This window comes from Leptonotus elevatus, chromosome 21, assembly GCF_054856555.1.
Source record: "Leptonotus elevatus isolate MCC_2025b chromosome 21, RoL_Lele_1.0, whole genome shotgun sequence".
Lineage (NCBI taxonomy): Eukaryota > Metazoa > Chordata > Actinopteri > Syngnathiformes > Syngnathidae > Leptonotus > Leptonotus elevatus.
In genome coordinates this window covers 13,272,745-13,297,506 of record NC_141259.1, presented here as the reverse complement: position 1 = coordinate 13,297,506, position 24,762 = coordinate 13,272,745, and the positions used below count along the sequence as shown (strand labels likewise).

At 44.6% G+C, this 24,762-nt stretch overlaps 4 protein-coding genes across 5 annotated transcripts in view; 2 read left to right on the top strand and 2 right to left on the bottom strand.

Moving 5' to 3' along the window:
* Positions 1-84: 84 nt before the first annotated feature.
* On the bottom strand, positions 85-7,917 carry klhl15 (kelch-like family member 15). The gene is made up of 10 exons (XM_086066513.1): positions 7,694-7,917; positions 7,145-7,204; positions 6,937-7,051; positions 6,700-6,838; positions 6,409-6,597; positions 6,089-6,313; positions 5,717-5,878; positions 4,595-4,804; positions 4,333-4,523; positions 85-3,616 (listed from the first exon to the last, which is right to left on the bottom strand). Exons 3-10 carry the CDS (start codon positions 6,957-6,959, stop codon positions 2,860-2,862), a joined length of 1,896 nt encoding a protein of 631 aa, XP_085922639.1. The 5' UTR covers positions 6,960-7,051; positions 7,145-7,204; positions 7,694-7,917; the 3' UTR covers positions 85-2,859.
* Positions 7,918-9,023: 1,106 nt separating this feature from the next.
* On the top strand, positions 9,024-12,741 carry eif2s3 (eukaryotic translation initiation factor 2, subunit 3 gamma). The gene is made up of 13 exons (XM_086066123.1): positions 9,024-9,259; positions 9,433-9,501; positions 9,988-10,051; positions 10,132-10,259; positions 10,326-10,447; positions 10,660-10,754; positions 10,824-10,982; positions 11,083-11,217; positions 11,376-11,470; positions 11,555-11,699; positions 11,779-11,948; positions 12,109-12,281; positions 12,460-12,741. Exons 2-13 carry the CDS (start codon positions 9,433-9,435, stop codon positions 12,521-12,523), a joined length of 1,419 nt encoding a protein of 472 aa, XP_085922249.1. The 5' UTR covers positions 9,024-9,259; the 3' UTR covers positions 12,524-12,741.
* A 522-nt stretch (positions 12,742-13,263) lies between these two features.
* On the bottom strand, positions 13,264-21,742 carry LOC147155979 (uncharacterized). The gene is made up of 16 exons (XM_086066122.1): positions 21,473-21,742; positions 20,632-20,738; positions 20,397-20,539; positions 20,141-20,304; positions 19,882-20,052; positions 19,379-19,802; positions 18,356-18,475; positions 17,797-18,117; positions 17,466-17,708; positions 16,520-16,618; positions 16,225-16,418; positions 14,912-15,086; positions 14,679-14,835; positions 14,430-14,583; positions 14,196-14,307; positions 13,264-14,122 (listed from the first exon to the last, which is right to left on the bottom strand). Exons 1-16 carry the CDS (start codon positions 21,491-21,493, stop codon positions 13,938-13,940), a joined length of 2,790 nt encoding a protein of 929 aa, XP_085922248.1. The 5' UTR covers positions 21,494-21,742; the 3' UTR covers positions 13,264-13,937.
* Positions 21,743-23,182: 1,440 nt separating this feature from the next.
* Positions 23,183-24,762, top strand: part of slc4a2b (solute carrier family 4 member 2b) — a 34,558-nt gene continuing 32,978 nt past the window's right edge. For both annotated transcript variants that reach the window (XM_086065488.1, XM_086065492.1), the window contains exon 1: positions 23,183-23,230. The gene's annotated coding sequence lies outside the window, so the exon portion shown is untranslated. The remainder of the gene's footprint in view (positions 23,231-24,762) is intronic.

The following is a 24,762-nucleotide window of genomic DNA, read 5'->3' as shown; positions in this document are numbered from 1 at the left end:
CAATTTAAGACAAGCCTTTCCCACAGAAGATTACTTAGTTTTTTGAAAATCTGAATATACCAAACAAAACCACAATAGGCAGAATTCAACCAAAATGAACATTTATTTCTGGAAAGAAGTTACAAACATTTCCAAAGAGGATTTACCCAGATTACAAGTTCATCTTCTCCTGCTGTTTTTGCTTCAGTGCTAGCAAGGTACTTGCTGGAGATGCAACACTTGACAACTAATTATCAAATGAACCATTAAGTATTTAGATAATCGATTAATCATTTATTGATTGCTAAATTGCAAAACGTAGGAATTCCAGCTTCCCAACAGCAAATCTCCCCGGTTTTCATCAAACGTTAACCTCATTTTTGACACGTTATGGACCACACCATTTTCTTCACTGTCAATTTGAAACAAGCTGGAAATTTAATTAGACCAATCGATTATAAAAATAACCATTAGTTGCATCCCTACTGTGTATGTATATATACTGTATGTGGGATATATGTTTTTATCTTCTACTCCGTTTGCCTACTGACAGACTAAAGGATGCTGCGACTCGGCAAGGTAACACTTTTTTTCATCACATTTCTTGGCGATTGAGAAAAAACAAACAAATAAGCAAGTGTCAAGAAAATAAGACCAGTAAAAAAAAAAAAAAGGGAAAAAAAAAGTGCATAGTTAAAATAACAGTAGTGACAAAGTGACTCGTGTGAAATGATCTGGAAGTGTTTTACCTGAACCGAGAACACGAGACGCGATTGTGAGGAATGTGTACGACTTGGAACCATTCCGAAGGCGGAGCACGCAACGGGGTTGCTTAAAACAGACGTTCGGCAACTGTGGCAGTTGCGCGACGGAGCCTGTACGCATGCAGGGTCGAACCGGACGTCGCCGAGGTTACAGCCCAGCCTGACGTCAACGCGAGCAGTTTGGAATCTGTGAAATTTATGTGAGCAGAAAATAAAAGAGGAGGAGGAGGCATCTTGGCAACAAACTACGTTTTTTCAGTCTTGCTCACCCCCCCCCCCCTAAAAAAAAAGATGCCATGTCTTAACAATAAATAATGCAACACATTACTGCATAGCTTGGTAAATAAATAACATTAAAACACTGCCATCAGTATGTGCTGAGCCCTTTTGCGCAAAAAACAAACAAAAAAAAAAATAACACAGGGAACCCAACCCGGGCGTTCGCCCAAACGCGACAAACAATGAGTGCCGTGACAAAAGAAACGTACACGAGCGCAAAATGTCAACACGTCCCTCGCGAGGCGTCCCCGCACTGGAAGCCCAAAACGCATTTGGCGTCGTATAATATCGCCGTTCGTTCAACTTCCAACAACAACCGCCAATACCGCCAAATTGAGTGCGCGCGCTGCTAATAGTGCACACGTATAAAAGTAGCTGCACTAGTTCAAATCTCATTCGGTGCGTCGGGTTATTGATTATTGATTCCATGGAACGCTTGTGGTTCCGACACGAATATATTATTGATTACATTTCACTGCCGCTGGCTTCGAGTCCAAGTTGAGCTTCCAGTGCGTTGGACAGCAAAGTGAGCAGAACACAAACAGATACAATCCAAACCGTGTTTTTCTCTCTCTCTCTCTCTCTCTCTTTCTTTCTGACATATTCGAGGAAAGCGAAGTGTGAAAGTGTTTGGAACCCCCGACAACACGGTGCGCTCAGTTGTCCATGTACTAGTACACACTTTGTCCGCACGAGGAAAACAATCAGCACAACAATCCTGCCTTCCTTTTCCTTCCACTACTATATGATATTTCTGCACACAAGTAGAACTAGTACATGCTACTAGTGGGGCAAATTGCACTAGTTGACGTATGCATGCCACGCGACCCTTGTGAGGACAAGCGGTTAAGAAAATCGATGGATGGATGGTCAACTAGTAGAATTACTAGCAGTTTTGCCTCACTTTACTAGTAACATTTAGTTGGGCATACTAGGGAGTAAACCTTCGGTTGGGCATAAATGCTCAAAACAACTTCATGGAAAGCAGCTTGAGCATTTATTCCAAACCATTAAAAAAAAGGAGGCTACTAGTGCAAGACATGTCTGCGAATTAGGCCTTGTAGTGTTACAGGTGCAGCACAGTCGTTTACGATTAAGGCTTAATTGTAGTAGGACAAAAAGCACAAAGTGTTACTAGTAAGTAGGGTTTGACTGATTCCGATCGATGGCAGAATAAAATTGTGATAACCGATTAATCGGCCGAGTTAAAAAAAATAATAATAAAAGAACAGCTTCTCATTTGGTCCCTTAACGTTTACGGCAATCAAGATATGAATTACAGACAGAAGGAAAAAAATAAATTGTCCGTTTAATCGTTTATATTGCCGATTTTTTGAGCCGTGACATTTACATATGCCTTTACCTTTGTCTTGTGTTTAATTGGAAATGATTTTTCATTCATTAAATTATTATAATTATTCATGAATTTGTTATTATCATCATTAAATTAATTACTTTAATTGGAATTTTTAATGAAAAACAAAACAAAACGAAAAGCAATAGCGGCAAAAAAATAAATAAATCGGCCAGCCGATTAATCGGTTCCAGCAGTGCTCGAATTGCCTTACTGGTGAGGTTAAAGAGCGCACTAGTACATGGCCCTTAAATTGGACATCAAATCAATACTTAAATGGTTTCCCATATTATGGTGTGCAAGGAAGAAGACGACTACTACTACTACTAGCCATGAGTCATGCGCAAAAATGTCATATAATAATAGTGGAAGGCAGTAGTGAGCAAAACATCACTAGTAAGACTAGTTTGAGTATATGGACAATTCAGCGCACTAGTAGGATACGGAATAAATGCTCAAAGTGTGTCCAGTGCGTAGCAGACCTCAGCTGCAGCGTCTGACGTGCTCCAGCACGTACTCGGGGAAGTGCAGGGTGCACACCTGCAGCCCGTCCAGTTTGCAAGGCATCCTGGGATACTCGTCCTCCTTCCACTTGTTGTCGTCGGGGTCAAAGGTGAGGATGGAGTCGCTGTAGTGTCCGTTGTAACACAGGCCGCCCAGCACCATGATCTGGCGCTCCAGCACGGCCACGCCGTGGCCGCTGCGCCCGATGGGCATGGACGCCAGGATGGTCCACTCGTCGGCGTCCGGGTCGTAGACCTCGGTGGACGGGCAGCCCTGCGACTCGAAGGAGGCGCGCAGGATGACGCACACGCCGCCGAACACGTACAGCTTGCCGTTGTGCGAGATCATCTTGTGGAAGCAGCGGGCGTAGTTCATTTTGGATTTGTTCTCCCAGCAGCTGGCGTGGGAGCCCGGCTGCGGCGCGCCTCGGCCCCCGCGCATCCGGTGGGGGTCCAAACCGCCCGAGACCCCCCCCGCCGCCGGCGCCGCTTCCCGGCCCGGATCGAAGACGCACACCTGCTTGGAGGTGGACGAGGACGTGATGCCGCCCGTGATGTAGAGCTTCCCGCCCAGGACGGTTCCCTCGTGTCCGTATTTGTTGACGGGGTACGGGTCCACAAACTCCCAGCGGTCCTCGGTGATGTCGTAGCGCTCCGTGGAGTAGAAGGTTTCGTCTCGCGTGCGACCCGCCACCGCGTAGATGAACTTTCCGATGACGCCGACAGCAAACTCGGACCTGCAAACCCGCAATGGGCAAGCGTGAGGGCCAGAACGATTTGTCACATTTTCAGCAATTAATGTTATAATTTTTACTTCAACATTGTGATTTGATATGAAATTATTCTTTCGACACAAGCAATACATTAATCTGTATTATAATAATTTTTTTTAGATTTATTATATATTTACGTTTTGGTTTTATAGGTCGGGCAAATGAAATATGTACTAATTTACAATAATTTTTCATACTCTTTTTAACTCATTTGCTCCCAAAAATTTATGAATACATTCCATTTTAAATATTACTAGTGTCCCAAAAACGTATTTACACGTTTTTTTTGTTTTGTTTTTTGTTTTTTTAATGCTAGAGCATACAGAAGGCTTTGATGCAACCTCTGAACTGGACAGGGCAGTTGAAGCAATGGTAGTTACTATAAAAACGGCCAGCAGGTGGCAGCAGAGTATAAGAGATCAACCAGGGCCATTTTGAAAACAAGCTGATTTACCCACAGTTCTAAACAGATTTGTGAATAATGAAGAAACTTAGCTATATTCTAATGCTAATTCTTATGTTGGTGGAAGAGGAATTATTCAAGCTCAGCAAAGTGTTTTCAGTCATCAAAGGGCCCTTTAGTCCGATACCGCCCTCTGCTGTTGACAGAAATTGACGTCAGAGTGCCCTCGGGCTCGCATTGCCGACATCGTGGCTCACACACACACGCACCGCCTCACCTGGGCACCGACATGTCCGCCATGCGCAGCCACGAGTTCTGCCGGGGGTCGTAGCGGTAGACCTTGGACGAGGCGTGAAACTCGCCGTCGGGCCCCAGCTCCTCCCCTCCCAGCAGGAAGGCGAAGTTGTTGACGATGGCCAGGCAGTCGGGTCTCAGCGGCACCTGGGGGCCCTCCAGCTCCCACCACACCTGCGCGACCCGGCGGGTTACTGCACCGCGCTCGGCGTGCCGACGAGGCGGAGCGGGCGACGGGGGTTCACCTTGGGCCGCTGCAGGAGCAGGATCTTGCTGTTCACCATGCTGTGGCCGATCATGCCGCGGAAGACGGCCGTCTGCGGCCGCTGCGAGCGGATGCGGTTGGCGCGCGTCTCGGCGAGCGGCTGCTGGTTGACGTCGTGGAAGTAGGCCAGCGCCTGCTCCACCTCCTGGCGCAGCTGCCGGGAGTAGCGGTAGAACTCCGACGTCTTCACCTGCGGGCGAGACGAGTCACGATTCCTTGACTTTTGTTTGATGCAGAATAAAGTAGGGCCGGGCAATAAATCGGGTTCATTCGATGAATCGTCATTTAGAAAACGGGCTCGTTGGGAAAATTTGCTAAATCGTGAAATCGAATTTTGTCTTCTGGATAATTCAAAGGTGTTCTTATGTTCTGTTACATTCAGATGTTAATGTGAGTTGTAATTTTGCTAACTATGATTGTTAAGTTTATGTTAAAACTGAATCCGCATACATTATTGTTGTCTGAACATTTTACACAGGAATTATTTTTGAATAAATGACACCTTTAAATAAACGTTAGTTGGGTTTATTAGATTAAAATTGATTGAACTCGTAATCGTCCCGAATGACTTTATTTGATTGATTTTATTTTTGGGCCATATCGCCAAGCCCTAGAATAAAGTATGTAATATTTATGATGAAATTATTGTTTGTGTTTAATAAATAAATAAATAGATTTTTTTTTTTGCATACTTTTTTTTTTTTACAGTAATGTACCTATTTTATGACATTTAAGAGGGCTTGAACATTGAGAATATTTAAACAAGAGAGGAATGTGAGAAAAGTGTATAAACCGTGTGGTGAGGGGTTTTAGAGCCTTAAAACAGTTATAATAAATGTAAAACATAAAGCTAACTACTTTTTTCATTTATTGCGGGTATTTTTTGGAACCTATCCCCAGCAGAAAACGAGGGAACACTGTATTGAAATTATTTTATCCTACAATTATTTTTTTTATAGGTTATGGAAGCGGTAACAAAGAAATAAAATAAAGTGAAATAAAATGAAAAAATATATGAATAAACTATAAATGTAATAAAAAAAAATTTTTTTTTAAAACATTGAAAAGTTATCTCCAGCTACTTGTCCACCACTCGCCTCACCTTCTCAAAGATGTTTGCGGGCGTCATGAGACCGAAGCGGACCGACTGGACGATGGTGTCCGTGTGTCTCCAGCGCCGCCGGTCGTGTCGCAGCCACGACTGGACCGCCTCGTACAGTTCGATTTCCGGGTAGCGACTCAGGGCGTCGCTGTTCAGATACGCCTGGGACACATACAAAAAAACAGGCGGCGTTACCAATAGCAACAATTTGCCAGCCAATTTAAAATCACTGTCTAACCCAGTAGGGGCCCCAAAATTGACCCCTGTGGAACACCACATGAGCAGAGCAGGACTCACGCGCACTCGTAGGATATAGAAAAATGTGCTCAGTAAAAAAAAAAAAAAAATGTTTTATGCCGTCGTGGTCTAAACCTGCAGTCTCTCCAGGCTGAGGTAGGAGAGGAAGTCGGCTCGGCTCATGAGCGGGACGAAGTTGTCCAGCAGGAAGTTGTCCAGCTGCTCCTGGACGCCCTCCACGCCCACGCTGAAGTCCTCCAGGAGCCGCATGACCTCGGCGCAGTTCTCCAGGCAGATCTTGGCCAGCAGGAAGGAGCAGCAGAACTCCACCGCCTCCGTCAGCTGCACGTACATCGCCGCCTGCCGCCACGTTGTTCAAGAAGACTCTTTTGTTAAAGACGCACGCGAGGAATGCTTTGTGACCCGGGTTCTTCGACACGGGTGCCAAAAATCACCTGTAGGATCTCCTGCACGGTGGGCATGCTGAGCTCCAGCGAGCCGTAATACATGAAGCGAAGGATGTGCCCGAAGCCCGCCGCCGTCAGCCCCTTCAGGTGGATCTTATCCTGGTCGCGCTCCCGCATGTCCGCCGTGAACATGACCCGGAAGTAGTCGCTCTGGGTGGCCAAGAGCGCCTTGTGAGCCTAAAGGAGACGTCGGCAATTGATATCCCCAACCGCTGTTCTCGCGAGGGCATACTGTAAAATCCCACCGGCTGGATAAGCACGACGTTGACTATCGCACACCTGGAAATGATGCTCGTCAATCATCAGCGTGACGTCAAGCAGCAGACGCTCCTCATACAGCGCCCGGAAGCCGGATGACACGCTCCCGTCGTGCACCTGCGATAGATACACCTCCACATCCGCTCCCGACATACCACACCTGATGGCGGCAGGAAATGTTATTACTCTGTGTTTTTAAAGTACGCTTGAGTGAGGCTTAGTGGTCCAGAATTTTTTTATTTTTATAAATACACTCACCTCTGAGTCTTGGCCACGGGCATGTCAGAGGAGGTTGTCCCAGCCAATCACAGGACAGTGCCCAAGTGTGTCCAGCTGATGCTAACAAAGACCCTCAAAACAAAACGCCAATTACCTGGGAGACAAAAATGGCAGCACGGTAGAGGATGATAAAGTCGTTTTCAAAGTTTCAAAAGGAAGGCGGCGGCTGCCATGATTTTGCACTCACAGCTTCCGTTGTCTGAGCTTAAAGCGGTCGCTGGCATTTCCCGTGTTTTGAGTTTCCAGCCTGGTTCGAAAACATAGCAAAAGACAAGAGTCAAGTGACGAGCACATCTCACACAATGCAACTTGAGAAATTGAAGGAAGAATGTGAGACTTTAAGTTGGAATTTTGAAGTTTTGAGGATGGAGGTGGTAAAACCTCACTTAGTTTTTTAAAAATGTTTTTGTGAATAATTAGAAAGCTGGAAAATGTAATAAAAATGCCCGGAGTGATATTTTGAAGTTGCTACATTAAAATAAAGCGTATAATTGAACCTACAGAGTTGCAATGTTCTCCCTTGCTGCCCCCAACAAAGGCTACATGACAGCACCGTTGGTATTTCAAAGATGGTCAGCTCAACCGATGCTAACATGAAACACCGCGGCGTTGAACGACCGTTAATGAAAGTCTCCAACTGTCGTGACCATATTCGCTGGTATCAGGAGCGGCGGGGCTCCGAATGGGCTGGACCGGGGCGACAAACTTAGCCTAGCGGCTAAACGAGGCGTCTCACCTCGGCGCTGAGAATCCACACGAGCCGTCTTCGGCTCGGACATGGAGAGGTGCCGTTAGTTCCGGAATGAGAGAAGGCGACTGCAGCGACACGCCGCCATGGTGCCACCCCTCAGCCAGAGCCTCAGAGCTCCAGAGCCCCGGTTTGGCTCAACAGCAAACAGCTAAAAAACCAAATCGATCCGTTGGCTTTGGGGACGCCATCGTCTCGGTTTGCGTCACATCCTGTTTGAGCGGAAGTGAGGGACAAGTGTTTGCAAAACAAAAGGTATCTTCATTTCGGGTTATGTTGTTCAAAATAGAAACATTGATAACAAAATAGACACATGAATCATGGTTTATTCTTGTATGTGGTGGTGGCACGTCCACATGCCAACGAAAGCTCAACTGTAGGTGTTTTTCTCGGGAGGACTACAAATGACATAACATTTATGGTTGATGAAGGTAACATTTTACTACCTGCAGAAGAAATATCAAATTAGATGTATACAAAATACATTTCAACAAATTATAAACACATTTTCATATCATATAACAGGATGAAATACATTCGAAAATCACGCCAGCTTTAAGGCCTCTATTCATTAATGTCATTGATTTTTGTAACGACAAAACAAATTTATTAGTAGCCTGTTACCATATAATTGTTTATTTAGTTAATTAAAACGTGACTATATTCTTAATGAGTTTAAATTAGAAGATAGAAAAGCGATGAGATGAAAATATTTGAAATTTCCGGTCCCAGCAAAAAACAAGCAACTTCAGTTTAAAATTATGAATAATAATTACCCAACAAAATAACTTTTGAAGGAGACATTTAGGATGGATGTGGGAAACGTGTAAATTAAGATTTGGATCATCTTCTTTTTTTTAAAAAAATTTGGCTTGACTTTCAACATTGAATTTGTTCTAAAGGGGCACAGATTGGTAATCTTACCATCGCGGATATTATACTTTTTTTTTATATAATAATTTTGACTTTTGCATAAACAATATAATTTTACTAGGTAAACAATATATACACAAATGTAGTTTAGTTGGAACAAAACCAAATATTTCTCATTGGAAAAAGGAATTGAAATCTTATAATAATTCGCTTTTACTTATTAATATATTTATTGAAATACTGTACTTGTGATTTTTTTTCATTGCCCTTTCTGTAATTTATTTTAAATGGAAATGCCCTGTGTTGTTGTTTGTTTGATAGTACTCGTTATGTGGATTTTGAAAATTATTTAAATGAGATTGTAGCTAAAACAACAACAACAAGAAGAAACACAAAAGGCATAACAGGACTACAAGACGCTCATTGATGATATCATTAATCAGCGACGGACCCAACACGCGAGGAACGTAATCCGTACAGTACTCTTCTCTACTCACTGGATGCACAAACTATCGTTTGTCGATATTGTTTAACGGTTCGAGGGAACTCCGTTATTAAACATATGTAAATATTTTTTGCTGAACGATTGTGGAGTCAACGTTTTTATTTGATTTAAGTTTTTGACCGTACCTGCAAATTGCATCAGCCGCAGTGAAAGGACCCCGTTGAATTATTGTGAAGGTAAAGTCAATGTGTTAGTTTCTGCCACAATGTACGTTAATATTATTATTTTAAAAACAATCTAAAGTCGAATGGCTGACACATGATTATAGCAAAAGGGGAAAAAATGTATTAAATGACTCAATTCAGGCATTGTCTTCGGCTACCCTTATCCTCTTCCTTTTCCTTTCAAGATGGCGGGCGACGAGTCGGGCACAACGCTTGGTCAGCCTCATTTGGCCAAACAAGACCTCAGTACTTTGGTAAGCGCTGTTCAAATACCGCTGACATCTTCGCGAATTTACGTCCAAGATTTTAGCCGCTTTTTGTCAAAAATTAGCTGCAATAGAAGCCTTGTTTGTTGCCCACTAAGATACTGCTGCGCCTCTGCCAACCGCCCGGCACACGACGGCTGGCTAGTTAGCTATTGGGATCCTAATCAAGCTCGAACCAGATTTTATTTACACTCTTAATACACAATTTTGATGGATGAATACTGCATTCTAAGCACTCCCCTTAGCGAGAATCCAAATGTTCAGTTGTAGACGGACAATAAATGAATGCCACGCGGCTAATTTTAATGATAATTATAGATTTTATTTGTAACGCATTTTACATTTGTAAAATCTCAAAGTGCAAATTTTACACAGTAAACAATAATATAATGTACTTGCTATTAATAGTCACTGTCCACATAGCTGAGTCAACTGAAGAGTCTGTTTCAACTGATGGTGTGTTGATGTCCGCAGGATGTGTCCAAGCTGACGACTCTGTCCCCCGAGATCATCAGCAGACAGGCCACCATCAACATTGGTACATGCATCCAATGAAAGGCGCCCCCGCCCTGCGCCGTTCACCGCGACCAACCAAGTTCTCTTTATTTTGACTCGCAGGCACCATCGGCCACGTGGCGCACGGAAAATCCACGGTGGTAAAAGCCATCTCGGGCGTTCACACCGTCCGCTTCAAAAATGAGCTGGAGAGGAACATTACCATTAAGCTCGGCTACGCTAACGCTAAGGTACGCTCGGCGTCGAAACGCCGGCCCCAACGCTTGATCCTAACCGCCGCCGTGTTGTCACTTAAGATCTACATGCTGGACGACCCCAACTGTCCTCGGCCTGAGTGCTATCGCTCGTGCGGAAGCGGCACCCCCGACGAGTTCCCCACAGACATCCCCGGCACTAAAGGCGACTTCAAACTTGTCAGGTGAGACGGAACTTGACTGGAATGAGTTTTATTATGACCAATCGGAGGACGGAAAAATGTTGATGGCACCAATGAGGGCAAATAAAAAATGAAAACAACAGTTCAATTACTAATATGGGCAGATTAGGTTGATATAGCAACACACAGAGGCTGAAATCTGATTGGACCAAAAAAAACCCAACAACCCCTAAATATGAATTGTTCTCTCGTAGACACGTGTCCTTCGTGGACTGTCCCGGTCACGACATTTTGATGGCGACCATGTTGAACGGCGCCGCCGTGATGGACGCCGCCCTCCTCCTCATCGGTGAGTCTCACCTGGTCCGCCCCGGCCTCGAACGCCGGTGACCAGCGAGTAACATTTGGCTCCTTCCAGCGGGCAACGAGTCGTGTCCGCAGCCGCAGACGTCGGAGCATCTGGCCGCCATCGAGATCATGAAGCTGAAGCACATCCTCATCCTGCAGAACAAGATCGACCTGGTGAAGGAGAGCCAGGCCAAAGAGCAGTACGAGCAGATCCTGAGCTTCGTACAGGGTGAGAGCTGACGCAAATCCAACATTAGGGGTTTTCCCCGAATACAGGGGGAGAAAAATAATCACGTCCACATTGACCACACGTCTCCTCTGATTGACAGGCACGGTGGCCGAGGGCGCGCCCATCATTCCCATCTCTGCTCAGCTCAAGTACAACATCGAGGTGGTGTGCGAATACATCGTCAATAAGATCCCCATCCCCATGCGAGACTTCTCCTCAGAGCCCAGACTCATTGGTAAGAAAGGCGTGGGAAGGAACCTCAGCGCTGGCTTTTTTTTTGTTTTGTTTTTTACCGTAGTGTTGGGCGATTAATCAAATACATATTTTTGAGAAGCCTAAAATATACGCCCTATTTTAACATTTAAGTGTCTCATTGATGTCCTCCTCCCCTAGTCATCAGATCATTTGACGTCAACAAACCCGGCTGCGAAGTCGACGACCTGAAAGGCGGCGTGGCGGGAGGGAGTATCCTCAAGGGCGTCCTCAAGGTGAGACACTGGAGGCCAACCCCCCCCCAAAAAAAAAAAAGTCTTGTGATGTGAGCGTTAACGGGTCCGTCTTGGCGTCCGCAGGTGGGCCAGGAGATCGAGGTGCGGCCGGGCATCGTGTCCAAGGACCACGAAGGGAAGCTGATGTGCAAACCAATCTTCTCCAAGATCGTCTCGCTGTTCGCCGAACACAATGACCTGCAGTACGCCGCGCCCGGAGGCCTTATCGGTGCGTGTTTACGGTTCGGCATTCGCGGAGTCAACCATTTGCCGATTTGTATATCTGTCCACTAATAACCTTGGTACAGGTGTGGGCACCAAGATCGACCCGACGCTGTGCCGAGCCGACCGCATGGTGGGTCAGGTGCTGGGCGCCGTCGGGGAGCTGCCGGAGATCTTCACTGAGCTGGAGATCTCTTACTTCCTGCTCAGGAGGCTGCTGGGCGTGCGCACGGAGGGCGACAAAAAGGCCGCCAAGGTGAGCATTGCGTCATGCAGCCATGTTTGTTGTGTTTGTTTTTCCCTCCCAAGTGCCGCTGTTTGAAAACGGCGATTGATGCTAAATGTTAACATGTCAATGGGTGTTGTGCATTATTTATTAGCATTAAGCTAAGCGGACTTTCCTAAAACCCTCGCAGGTCCAGAAGTTGTCGAAGAACGAAGTGCTGATGGTGAACATTGGCTCGCTGTCGACGGGCGGCCGCGTAAGCGCCGTCAAAGCCGACCTGGCCAAGATTGTCCTCACCAACCCCGTCTGCACCGAAGTCGGGGAGAAGATCGCCCTGAGTCGACGTGTGGAAAAACATTGGCGGTAAGGAGTGGGCTTAAAAGCTACCACATTTATTCCATGTCATCTTAAGGCCATGTGCTAGTAAGACAATTCACTGCACTTAGAACTACGCAAGGCAAAATTGCACTTTATACTTCTATACACATCTTGTTTGTCCTCGTACTGTCATCTGATTGGCCGTTCCCGCTTTCCACCACAGTCTGATTGGCTGGGGGCAGATCAGGAGGGGCGTGACAATCACACCCACTGTGGACGACGACTGAGAGGAGACGTTCGGGCCGTTACCGTTAGCAACGTTCTCACCAGGCACCGCAGACGTCACACTGTTTTTTCCTCCCCCCTCGTCATTCTTTTTCCGCCAAAAGGACAAACGGGAAAGACTACAACATCCTTGGGACTGGTTTAAACATCCTCCACTGACTGCGCTTCAGTGTAGCTCACGTTCATTTTCTCTTATCCAATAAACAGCGTTTGGAACTAACTTTTTTTGTTGCATCTCATTGAAGAAGGCAAACATTGCTTGCAGAAGTCTGCGCAATTGACTCATGCAATAGCAAACTATAGGCTCAATGTTACACATCAGCCCAGTTTTGTACTAGTTTAATATTTTGTGTAATTTTGTTTGGTTAGTAATGCAGTAATATTAATAAATCCTGGATTGTATCAATACTTAAAAGGCATATATTATTTATCCTGTACAAAAAATATTAATTTCAGCATTTTACTGAATCACATTAGTAGTAGTGGAAACATGACTATTACGCTGCCTCCTGGTGGCCAGGGCAGGTATGTCATGATGCGGTGTTTAATTCTTTGCATTCAATTGGTTATTGTACCGATTTAAAAGGTACAATATTACGGAGTGCTATTTTTCCTTACTAAAGACAAACTTTTACATCATATTTAAAAATTGACTTTCAATGTAAAAGCAGAAATTCTCTTATTTCACAATATGGAAAGGTCCATATGAATAAAGGGAACAATGAGAAAATGGCACTCTGGCTTGTGTGTTTTTAATTTTTTAATTGAACAAAGATGAGGAAAACTATCTGTGAGGAACAAAATTATGCTAGATTGTCCTTTTAATAGAACTAAAATCAGGGAATTAGAACACAAAATGTTCATGTTGCGTTTTGTAATATAAACATAAAATGACAAAGCACATTCAATAATTCTGTTGAAATGAAATGTTTCTCATGGATGCGGCGTGAACTTCCACGCCGCGAGTGTTCTTTTGCTTCTCGAGGTAAATAAGCAGTAAAGGTTAACTACTATTTTTCAAAGGATGTAGGTTTACATTTATGACTGGTTTATTTAATATGGTTCGGGTCAAAATGACCCAGGAACCCAGTCCTGAGAAATTATATCAGCGGGGTTCAATCAATCATAGCGTGTGTTTGAATTGTTGCCTCTAGATTTTCAAATGGCGCAATTTGACAATGACTTGTGTGTTAAACATGCTCCGGGTCAATTTGACCCAGGGCACGTTTCACACCTCAGTTATGGACAAATAGGAGCAGAACTGTCATAAAACCAACGACCCCTTTGTATTGAAGCCGTCTTGTTGGTCACAAGGCTCGTGTTTCAACATCGTCAAGCGTGCCAGATTGACAGATCATCGCAGCGACAGTGCAAAACGTGGAGGCGGAGTCACGGGGAGAGGTGGACGTGTGCTTTTCACCGCTGAGAGAGAGGCTCCCAGTCGTCGTCGGAGACGTCGTCGATGGGCACGGCGCGCGTGTTACTGGCGCGGATGCTGCTGATGTGCGTGGAGGCCAGCAGGCCGGCGATGCCCGTCAGACTCACGCCAGTGCCGTCCAGGTTCACCTGAGTTAGACGCATGTGCGCCAGGAACTTCACGCCTGGTGGGGTGGAGGGGGAGAACGTACCATATGACGTTTACGGCGCCTTACAGACCAAGTGGGTGGGGCTTACCGTTATCCGTGATTCTGGTGCGGCTGAGATTCAACTTGAGCAGCTGAGGGCAGTGGATGAGACCCCGCCTCACTACGTTGTCGCCCACCTGGGTGCTGGCCAAACCCAACACCTGCAACAGTCCGGGGAAACAAATAAAATAATAAAATACAGTAATTCATGCTCATTTTAAATTTGTATGTAAACATTTTGTATTTTTTTTTTTTTGCAAAAGAGAGGGAGAGATTAAGATGCCTGGAGGTGCGGCAGGCAGGTGATGAGCGCAGCCACTCCTCGGCTGCTGACTGCCGTCCGGTCCAAGCACAGCTCCTGCAGCTCCAGCAGGGGGCGCAAGGAGGGGAGTCCAGTGTCTGTCACTTGAGTGTTGCTCAGCGACAGCTTCTTTAACCTTACAAAAACACACACACACACAGTAGACGTCTTTTTACCAACCGTTGATACTATGGAACCCTGTCAGACAAAAAATAGGACATACGAGTGTACCTTGTCATAGCACAGAGATGCTGAACACCCTGGTCCGTGACTTGCGTGTAATCCGTCAGGTCGAGCTCCGCCAGCAGCCGCAGCCGCGACAGGAAGGCCAGGCCGCCGTCCGTGACCGAGTGGCGTCCCGGGAGCGTCAGGTGAGTCAAAGCCAGTCCTGCCGAGAGACAAACCGCATTTAGTGACGGGCAGTGTAAAGTCTTCAGGCCAAAAAAAAGGAGGCTGTCGCTAACCCGAGACGATCTGCAGGGCGCGGTCGCCGTCCGACACTCGCACCCCCGCCAGGCTGAGGGACGAGAGTGACGGGTGGGAGCTCAGCTGCGCCAGCGAGGCCTCCGTCACGGCTGTGCCGTCCAGGTTGAGCGTCTGCAGGCCCGGCAGCTCGGACAGCGCGGACACGTCAGACACCTGGACACACGATGATGTCACAACAGTTTGGTCAGTGACCCAAACAAACATGGCGGGCGTCATGAGGCTGATTTTTATACTTTCACAAAATGGTGGTAGGCTACAATCATAAAATCTTTAAGAAGTTTAACACTAGGTTATAATTGCTGAGACATCTGTGCTGGTTACATTAGCCTGTCTTTAAAGTTTTGTATTGTGTGTTAGCATTGAGCTAGCGGACTCTTGTAAGACAACGTTAATGTGCTTTTGTTAAATACGCATAATTTTCTTTGTTTAGCCCAACATCAATGCTAGTTTTGTTAGCCCATCTGTCACATTTTGTACTGTTTTAGCTTTAAGATAGCAGACTTAGTGGCTTAGTTAAATAAAAGTGTAATTATCTTTGTTTTACATGTTACAAGTTCAGCTCGAGCTAAAAAAAAAAAAAAAATCTTCAAAGGTTTATAATTAGCCCAAAATCAATGCTGGTTTTGTTAGCCTGTCTATCACATTTTGCACTGTTAGCTTTAAGCGAGCAGACTGGCTTTGATAAATAAAAGTGTAAAAATCTTAGTTTTACTTTTCTTTTTTAGTTCAGCTTGTGCTCAAATACAATTTCTTTGTTTATTTTAAAGGTTTATAATTTGCCTCAAATCAATGCTAGTTTTGTTAGCCCGTCTATCACATTTTGTATTGTGTGTTAGCATTAGGCTAGCAGACTTTCATAAGACAAAGTAAATGTGGTTTGGTTAAATGTATGTTTTGTTTAGTTTGTGTTTGAACAAGTTATGTAAAGGTTTATAATTAGCTCAACATGGATGCTAGTTTTGTTAGCATTCTGTATTGTGTGTAGCCTAATTGTCTTTGTATTACATTTAATGTAAATGTCAACTGGGGGTGGAAATAAACAACTAGAAGGCTCTTTTTTGAATACTTGTTCACTGCATTCACTAAAAAATGCTGCTTGTTGTTAAGTTCGCTAACGCCACATTGCGCTCTATTGCCCAAACTCTCCAAAATACCTACATTTTTACTTGCAGCTCCTGACGAAAAGAAAATATAATAAGAATCAAACCTTGGGAAACCTGTAAATGAAGTCACTCCAAATTCACGTTTAAAAGAAACCCAGCGTCATCTTGTTGTGATTGTGGTGCACTACCTTGGTCTGCTTGATGCTGAGCATCCGCAGCTGCGGCGCGCAGGCGGGCAGCGCGGCCAGCGTGGCCTCGCTGACCGCCGTCTGGTTGAGGCTGAGCTGCGAGAGGCACGGCGGCGCCGAGTGCAGGTACAGCGTCACTCCCGCGTCCGTCACTTTGGTGTGGTCCAGCGACAGGAAGCACAAGCTTTTGAGACCTGGAAACAAAAGCAGATTACGCTCGTACCGCGCGTACTACACGGGACATTGCGCAAACCTTTTAATCCTGTCTGAGTGCATGTGGGAAGGTGCTTGTAACCTGTGATGTATTGCAGACAAGAGTCGGTCAATTTGCTACAGGAAGCCAAGTTGAGGTACTGCAGTTTAACCAGACTGGACAGAATTGACAGGCCAGAATCTGCATGAAAACACATTTCCATATGTAGAGTTAAGTCTTATCATTTTTCAAACTTCTGACACAAGGCTATGGAGGACCAAAGCTGGCAAAATTCTAAATAAATAAATGCACTAAAAGTGAAAATAAAAATAGATATAAAATAATATAAATGGAAATAAAAACATACATACATATATATATATATATATATATATATATATATATATATATATATATATATATATATATTTGTATTTAATTTTTGAATTATATATTTTTTATATTAGTTTTTATTTTCACTTAGTCATTTATTTATATATTTATTCAGTCATTTATTTAGTTATTTTAAATTGTAGCATTTTAGCATTTTAGTCCATACTGCCAGGACGAAATGTTATTCAAATGAGGGGGCGGTCCTAAGCGTCTCGCCGGCTTGCATTGGAGAGCTCCAGCAATGGACAATGCGAGACTTCCTTTTTCGCCGAGCCACTCACTCAACTCGACCAATGAAAGGCAGTTTGCAACGGCGGAGTCCTACCCAAGACACGCTTAGGACCGCCTCCTCATTTGAATAACATTTCATCCTGGCAGTATGGGCCAAAATGCCAAAATTTAAAATAAATATATAAATGACAAAAGGGAAAATAAAAACAAAAAATAAAAATATAATTAAAAAATTTAATACAAATGTTTTTATTCATGTATATATATTTTTTTGTTGTTTTTATTTCTATTTCTATTAATTTTTTGGATTTAATTCTCAAATTATATTTTTTATTATATCTGTTTTTATTTATTTATTTAGTCATTTATTTATTTTTTAATTTGGCAGTTTTGGACCTCCGTACAAGGCGGGAGTACTTTGTACCCGTGATGAGCGGCGAGTTGACCAGGCTGAGGTGCTTGAGCGCGGTGAAGGCGCGCAGCTGGCGCAGCAGCTCGTTGGTGGAGTACGGGTAGCAGTTGAGGACAAACTTCTGCAGCGGGCAGCCGAAGAACAGCTCCAGGTTGCGTGGGCGCAGCAGACGCTCCTGGGCCATGTGGCTCAGCAGAAGCTCCGCCAGCTCGGGCGTCAGGCCGGCCAGGCTGCTGCTGTACTGCATGCTGGGAGCTGACGCGATGTCGACACGGAAATAACAGCACTTCCAACAAATGCATTTGTCAATAAACATTTATGTAAGCATGCCAAACGCGCTCACCCGTCATGAGGTGGACGGTGGCGCGCGTGGCCAAGGCACAGAGCGAGGGGACGCTTGGGGTCTTGAAGGACCTCTTGGGGGGAAGCGGCTGTCCCTGGGCGGCGTGACCGGGGTCCTCGCGCCGCGCCGCCCGCTGCAGACGCTCCACGGCGGCCAGTCCGGCGGCGCCGGGAGCCGCTCGGCCCTCCGCGTCCTCCGGCTCGTGCGCCGGCTCCTCCTCCGGGGCCTCCCTGAGGCGATTGCCCTGCTCGGGCCAGCGGTGCCTGGACTCGAAGCCGCCGCGGTTCCTGTTCTCGGGGAAGAACGGAAGCTGTGGCATACCTGGCAAAACACACACACACGCATATTCCATTAGGACAAATAATGACTGAAAGCCAATCAATTAACTCATTGATCAATCCACCTTGAAGTGCGGTCTAGCTTCCTGTTGTGACATCATAAGCGCACGTTTTAAAAGACAACCTCTGATTGGGAAGCTATGTTGTGCATTAACTAGGGTATTTCCTAATCCGCACACACGTTGAGGGGAAAATGTTACACTGTGAAATGTTCTCATCACCGTTAAGCAAATGTTGCGCTTCTCCCTCGTCTCCTCCTTCTTCTTCGTCCTCTTCCTGTTCGAATTGTACGTCAGCAGCTTCCTCCTCGGGATTGCCAGGAACCAACTTTTGGCCTCGCCCTGTGTAGTAACCATGTGATCATGACGTCGTCGTTATGATGCACCACTGGGCTAATACTGTACACATAAATATGACCTATGATGACATCCATTTTATTGCAGTTTAAATGTACTGTGTGTCATCATTACACAGCCTTTTTGCGACAATTAGCGCAAAGTTCATTAACTTGAACTCAATTGGTAACAAACTGCAAACAAGAGTTGGCAACAGATGTCATCGTAAACGCGTTCTTTGTGGTAAAATGAAATAGCTTATTTGAGGTAAGGGGTTTTATTTTACAAAACGTAGTTAGTGGTTTCCTAAGCGTTTATTTACAGGTACGTACTAATTGCTTCATGCGGGCGTTGATTGTTTATTTGAAGGAGGCGTTTATTAACAAACAGTGGTTATTGGCGTCTCGAGAGATGGGAATAAAGGTTGTATTTTCAAACACTTTGTTTCCTAGGGCGGCTGGCTGACTTGAGGTGAGGCATTTATTTAAAAACACTGATAATTGGTTTCCTGAAGAAGGGGAAATCGAACATTTAGTTACAGACACTTGTCAATTGTTTTCGAGGGGGGTCATTTATTTTGAGGACGGGCATTTATTTACAGCTACATGTTTCCTGTGGGTGGAAAAGGAGGCGCTTAATTAAGGTCAGGCATTGACTGGTTACTTGTTTACGTAGGGAGAGAACAGAGGCATCTATTTAAGGTGTGGTCTTTACTTAGGGATAGTTGATAACTGATTTTAAAGGGAAAGATATAAAGTGTTGAACGTTTTCTTTTTCTTTTTTTTATACATGACAAATGTGATTAAATGAGGTTTGGTTCAAAATGGTAGAACAAAAGTCGCACACGCTAACATGTTAATTGTACCCCTTATCCTGAATTACGATTCGGGATCAAACGTTACTACTTGCCCCAAAAGTGAGAGGGTCCATGCAGAGGAGATCCTCCAGGGATTCCCGCGAGACTGGCGGCCTCTTCCCACACGTGATCGGGTAGGAGAGGGGGCACGACAAAGTCCGGTCCCCCCGCCCTCTCCTGGACAGTGACCTGAGGAGCGGGGCGGGGCGCGACTGCGGCCGGCTCGGTAGGGCCGACCGGGTCCTGGGGGGTTTCCGGGGGGGTGGTCTGAATACAAAGGGCGGCGTTGGGCGTGAGCCCGAGGGAGCGCAACGAGCAGGCCAGCTCGGCCTCCCCGAAACGTTTCCGTGGGAACCCCTGGAGGAGAGAGAAGGTGGGGAGGGAGGGGTGACGTCCTGTGATGTGCTCCACAACGCTGCGCAGCGGCGCGTCAGCCGGAAAGCGTTCGCGCATGGACTCACCGGACGGCAGCCGGATCTGTAGCAAGGCCACAGACGAAACAACTTGAATTCGACACCCCCGCATCGATACAACCGCGGCGCCTTTACAACCTCACCATGAGAATACAGTTGTTATCCACATTAGTCTGAACCTTCCCTCCCAGACTTTGCCCTTGACTCCCATTGGACGTCGATGCCACCTCTGCCACAGCGCCAGACTGGCTGCTCTTCTTCTCCTGTAAGCTCCTCCGATCATCGGCGATGCGCTTTAGCACCAATTCTCGCTCCTAGAATGAAGACAAAACAAGTATAAGATGATGCCTGTAAATCAAAGTTCGCAGCACAAAAAAGGTGGAAACCACGCCATTTCGGTACCTGTTTCTTTTGCCGGCGCTCCGCCCTCGCCTCCTGAGCAACGCGTTGCCTCTGCTGCTCCTCAAAGTCGCTTTTGTCCTGCTTAATACGCGACTCGACGGCTGGCAGCTCTCGGGACGGGGAGGACGACTTCTGCGCCGGCCTCAGCACTAATGAGCCACTTGCTGTGACAACATGAAGATTAAGAGCATTTAGTAAGGCATTTTCTCAAAATTGGTAAATGCAACTCGTGTTGAGGAGCAGTTGGACATCATACCTGGACAGTCAGCAGCAGACGTGTACGATTCAGACGCGCTGGTCGACTCTTTAGGAGGGTTGAAAGCCGCAAAAGCCGTTTCCGCTGGCCCTGTCGGCTGCTTGATCAAACTGTGTCGAGGATGCTGATGACCCTGTAGGAGCCTATTGAAAAAAAAAAATAGGTGGCCATTTTTAAAACTGAGTTGGGGGTGAGGGGCGGGGAGCATTTATGAGACACGTGGATGTCCCCTCACCACTCTGCCGCATCCATCACAGAAAAATGGCCGGCCTGCACAGCCGCCTGGATCTGCTCCGGTGTGAAGCCCATTTCGCCAAGCGTGTGGAATAGCTCCCCAATTGTCTGCAAGACAGTCACAAAGTACACAAAAATATGAGCGTGACAAGCTTCACAAGTTTGTGGTGGCCATCTCTGCCTAACATCAGACCAGTACTTGTTAGAAAATCTATGACACCATTAAAGTTGCATTAAGTTCGTTTTGTTTTTGCTGCAATTACAGTATTACTAATTTTTGCTGGGGTGGCACCATATCAGAAACAGTTGGAAGCGCTGCTAAAATCGTCCAAAAACAAAAACGGGAAGCTTTGTGAATGGCGGATTCTCTCCTAATGCAAATGGGTTGAATGATTTTGATGATTTTCAAACAGGTAAATGACAGTTTTTCGGTAACTAAGCACGAAAGCATCAGCCTCAATTTAAGCCAACATTTTTCGGACTGGTCACCAGACTATAAGAGGTGCTGGTTGAAGAAGCCAACAGAACGTGCATTGGTGTCATACGTCATACATACTTTTTAACCTGCTTTAACCTTTATCTTTTGCTCTTAATTTCAATGACACTATTTTAACCATCTGTCGAAACCATGTATTAATACAAAAAAAATCCCTTTAAAACTGTACGATTCGAAGTAATATAAAACTATCCGTCGAGCTCAATGTGAGAATTTGTGACGCCTGCCTATCACAGCCGTTAGCATAACAACTAGCTTAGCCGCCGAGGCTAACTAGCGAGCTAATATGCCCTCAGCGCTGCTCGACGTGACCTTTACAGCACTCGGCAAGTCATTCAAAGCTTACCGGGGAGCCCGAAGAATTCATATCCGCCTTAGGGTCCCGCTGGCCTGCAATTAAAACGCTGAAGTGGAATTTAACAGCAACTTTGTGGGGCTTCTTACATCGGCTGCGTTGCAATTTAAATTCCAGCCGGCTATGCTAGCAGGCACGAGTCATGCGTCCTGCCCCCTTTGAGCAGGACAACAACAACACACCAGCCAGAAGATTCTGAACGAACACGAATTTGTCTTTAATCTTTCCTCAATGTACACGAGTTTGTCTTTAATCAGCAACGGTTATCAGTCACTTTGATTGGCCACACTGGCTTTTTGACGTAATGATTTACTTTTTTATTTTTTATTTTTTTAAATCGAGTTGAGTCACTCATTTTGCAGCAATCAACCGCAGAAATCAAGTCGGAAGCAAACCGTGACCGCTACAAATATGTCCCCAGGGGCAATCTCGCATTATTCACCATGAAGAACAAGAATTCTTATTCACAGAATATTAAAATATCAAAGCCAATTCAAGTTGAAATACAGGTAGCATGTGCGTGTATAAATTTGAGTGGTTGAGCACATCTGCCTCACAGTTCTGAGATTCTTGGTTCGAATCCCTCCTGCGTGGAGTTTAGTTTAGTGTTGTTTCTGGGTATTTTAGCTCTCACGCAAAAATCTAACTTTAACTGAAGACTCCCAAGATGTGCCTGGGTGATTGGCTGGCCGTGCACTTTTCTGGGGTGAGCCGTGTCTCACGCCAAAGGTCAAGTTAGGTCAGTCAGTATTGGGCTCACTTTTGCGGTACACGAAATAATCACCGCCCAAGCACTGTTCAGTACCATTTTGCTTTTTTCCTGTACAAAATGGTACTCTATTTTGAAGTTGGTTATTATGGTGGTACTTAGAGCGCTCGTTATTTACTTGGTACTTGGTGTAAAGGTTTTGAGAACAATGACTCTAAATTGTCTATAGGTGCACGTGAGTGTGAATAGTCGTTTGTCTATATGAGTCTCGTGACAGGTTGGCGACTATGGTCAAGAGTGGAAACCGCCGCCTACAGTTACCTGTGACCTTGAGGTCATCAGCCACTATTGGAAATGGCTGGATGGATGATATTGGGAAGTCAAATCTGGAATTTGATGTATAATATGTGGACAAACAAAATGAGGTTTAACTTATTTTAATAGGTTTTTATTTTCAAAACCCACTCCAGCCTCGCATGATATGTAATACCCCAAAAAAGTAACGTCACAGTACTTAAGATTATGTTTGTTCAATAATGGGTCATCAGCAAACACCTTCTAGAATCCACATCCAGCTATCCTTTGGTGATATTTAATAAGGTTTTCTATTTTTAAAATTGAAGGTCGTGGCATCATCATCCTAACGGAACGTGCCCCGCCCCTCTGCACAGCTTCTTGTCGGAGTTGCATTCACGCATGCGCAGAAAATATGCAGCCTTGAGACGCCGGCTATAAAATGCCTGAAGCCACCAAAGCGCAACCGGAATGTGCAATATTAATTTCAAAATAAAGACAGTAGTTAGAAAGCAATGGTTCTATAACTCTCCAGTGTTGTTTATGTGTGGTACTTGTTAATTCATATTAAAATATTTACGTACAATATAGAGGTTCAGGTTATTTTGTAAAAGAAACGTTTGAGCACGCTCGTCGAGCGGCTTTATTTTTTGAACAACTGACCGGAAGTAACGTACATTTTATATCGCTTGTCTGACACCGGTTGAGAGCAAGTCATCCAGCCAGCCAGAAGGCGAGAGTTTGAGGTGAGTACCAACAGGTATCGCCGTGGAAATAAGGCACAATTTCTTTGTCATATAAGCTTTATTAGACAGTTTTACGATGACTTTCAGCTGCGGTTAAGTTGAACACCGTAGTTGTCTGTAGGGGTGTTGTTTTCCCCCCCTCCTCCCCACATTGCAAGTGGACCTGCGTTGACAGTTGGTTGCACTCGAAACACACACTCACATGTTAAGTGAGTTCGCTTTTGTTTCTCGGCTTATTATTAACAAAAGCTTGGAAATGTGTTCCCACTTGGAATTCTCTTATGGTTTGAGACAGGTGGATAAAAAGAGAAAAAAAGAATATCGAAGGGTATAGGGGGGTTAGATTGGAGTGTCTATTAAGCTAGCAGCCCCCCTCGAAATATGATTGCTAATGTTAATGTTGTGCGTTAGCATCAATTTATTGATTAATAATAATAATAATAATGACGGGGTTTTTACATTTATGTGATTAAAGGGGGTAAGAACATGTCAAGACCATTTATTTATTGTTAATTGGTGCATAAACTATAAGCCCCCTACAATATTACAAATTACATTTCATTAGTTAATAGCTTGTGTCAGTCAGGACAAAGTCATTTTTTAATGTAATATTTACTACTTTTATAGAAGCAATAACTACAAGGCGTGGCATGCAATCTAAGGAAGCACGAATGGTAAGGGGATCGGAAAAATTCAGAAATAACAAATAAAGTAACTTTTCATGCCAGTGATGTGTAGTGAAATTCAGATGAATTAACAGCTAACCTTGTGGAGATGCAGTCAATAAATGAGACGAAGGTGAGTTTGCGTGTCTCGTTTTACTCTCCACACAAAACTGAGGTCACGGTCACCTCTTTTAAGTCCATCACACCTTTGAATCGAGTACCTACCCTTTGAAAGTACAGAGTCGGAGTGAATATCTCTCCCAAGTGCCTCTAATTTTTCATTAAAAATCAGATTTGGGATTATTGAAATTGCTTTTTTCCTCGTCAATAAAAATAAATCACAGTTGACATTGTTCAAAAGTAGTCATTTTATCACGACCCTAATGCATTTAAATACAAAATAGATTAACAAAACTATTTACTTTGGGGTTAATATGTAACAACAAAGCTGTCACTAAACGAAACATGAATAAAATGTGTTGCTTACAAGCAAAATTAACCTTTGTACCTGAAAATGTGAACAAAGTCCTGCATACAGTATATACCACTCTAGGTACATGACACAGGGAGATAGGTTGCCTTGTTTTAGTAAAAAAATGTTTTGGGGCAATGGGCTGCTAAGGAAAGAGGATAATTAATTGAAGGGAAAATTAACTCATTCACTGCCATTGACGGCTATAGACGTCAAAAATTCATTTGAGTTATTTCTATTAGTTTAACATTTGTCCCCACTTTTATTAACAAGAGTATGAAAAACTAGACAAAAATATTGTACATTTAGAACGGATATAAAACTTGTGATTAATAATGAGTTAACTAGTGAAGTCAAGTGATTAATTATAATAAAAAGTTTAAAGAGAAAAGAAA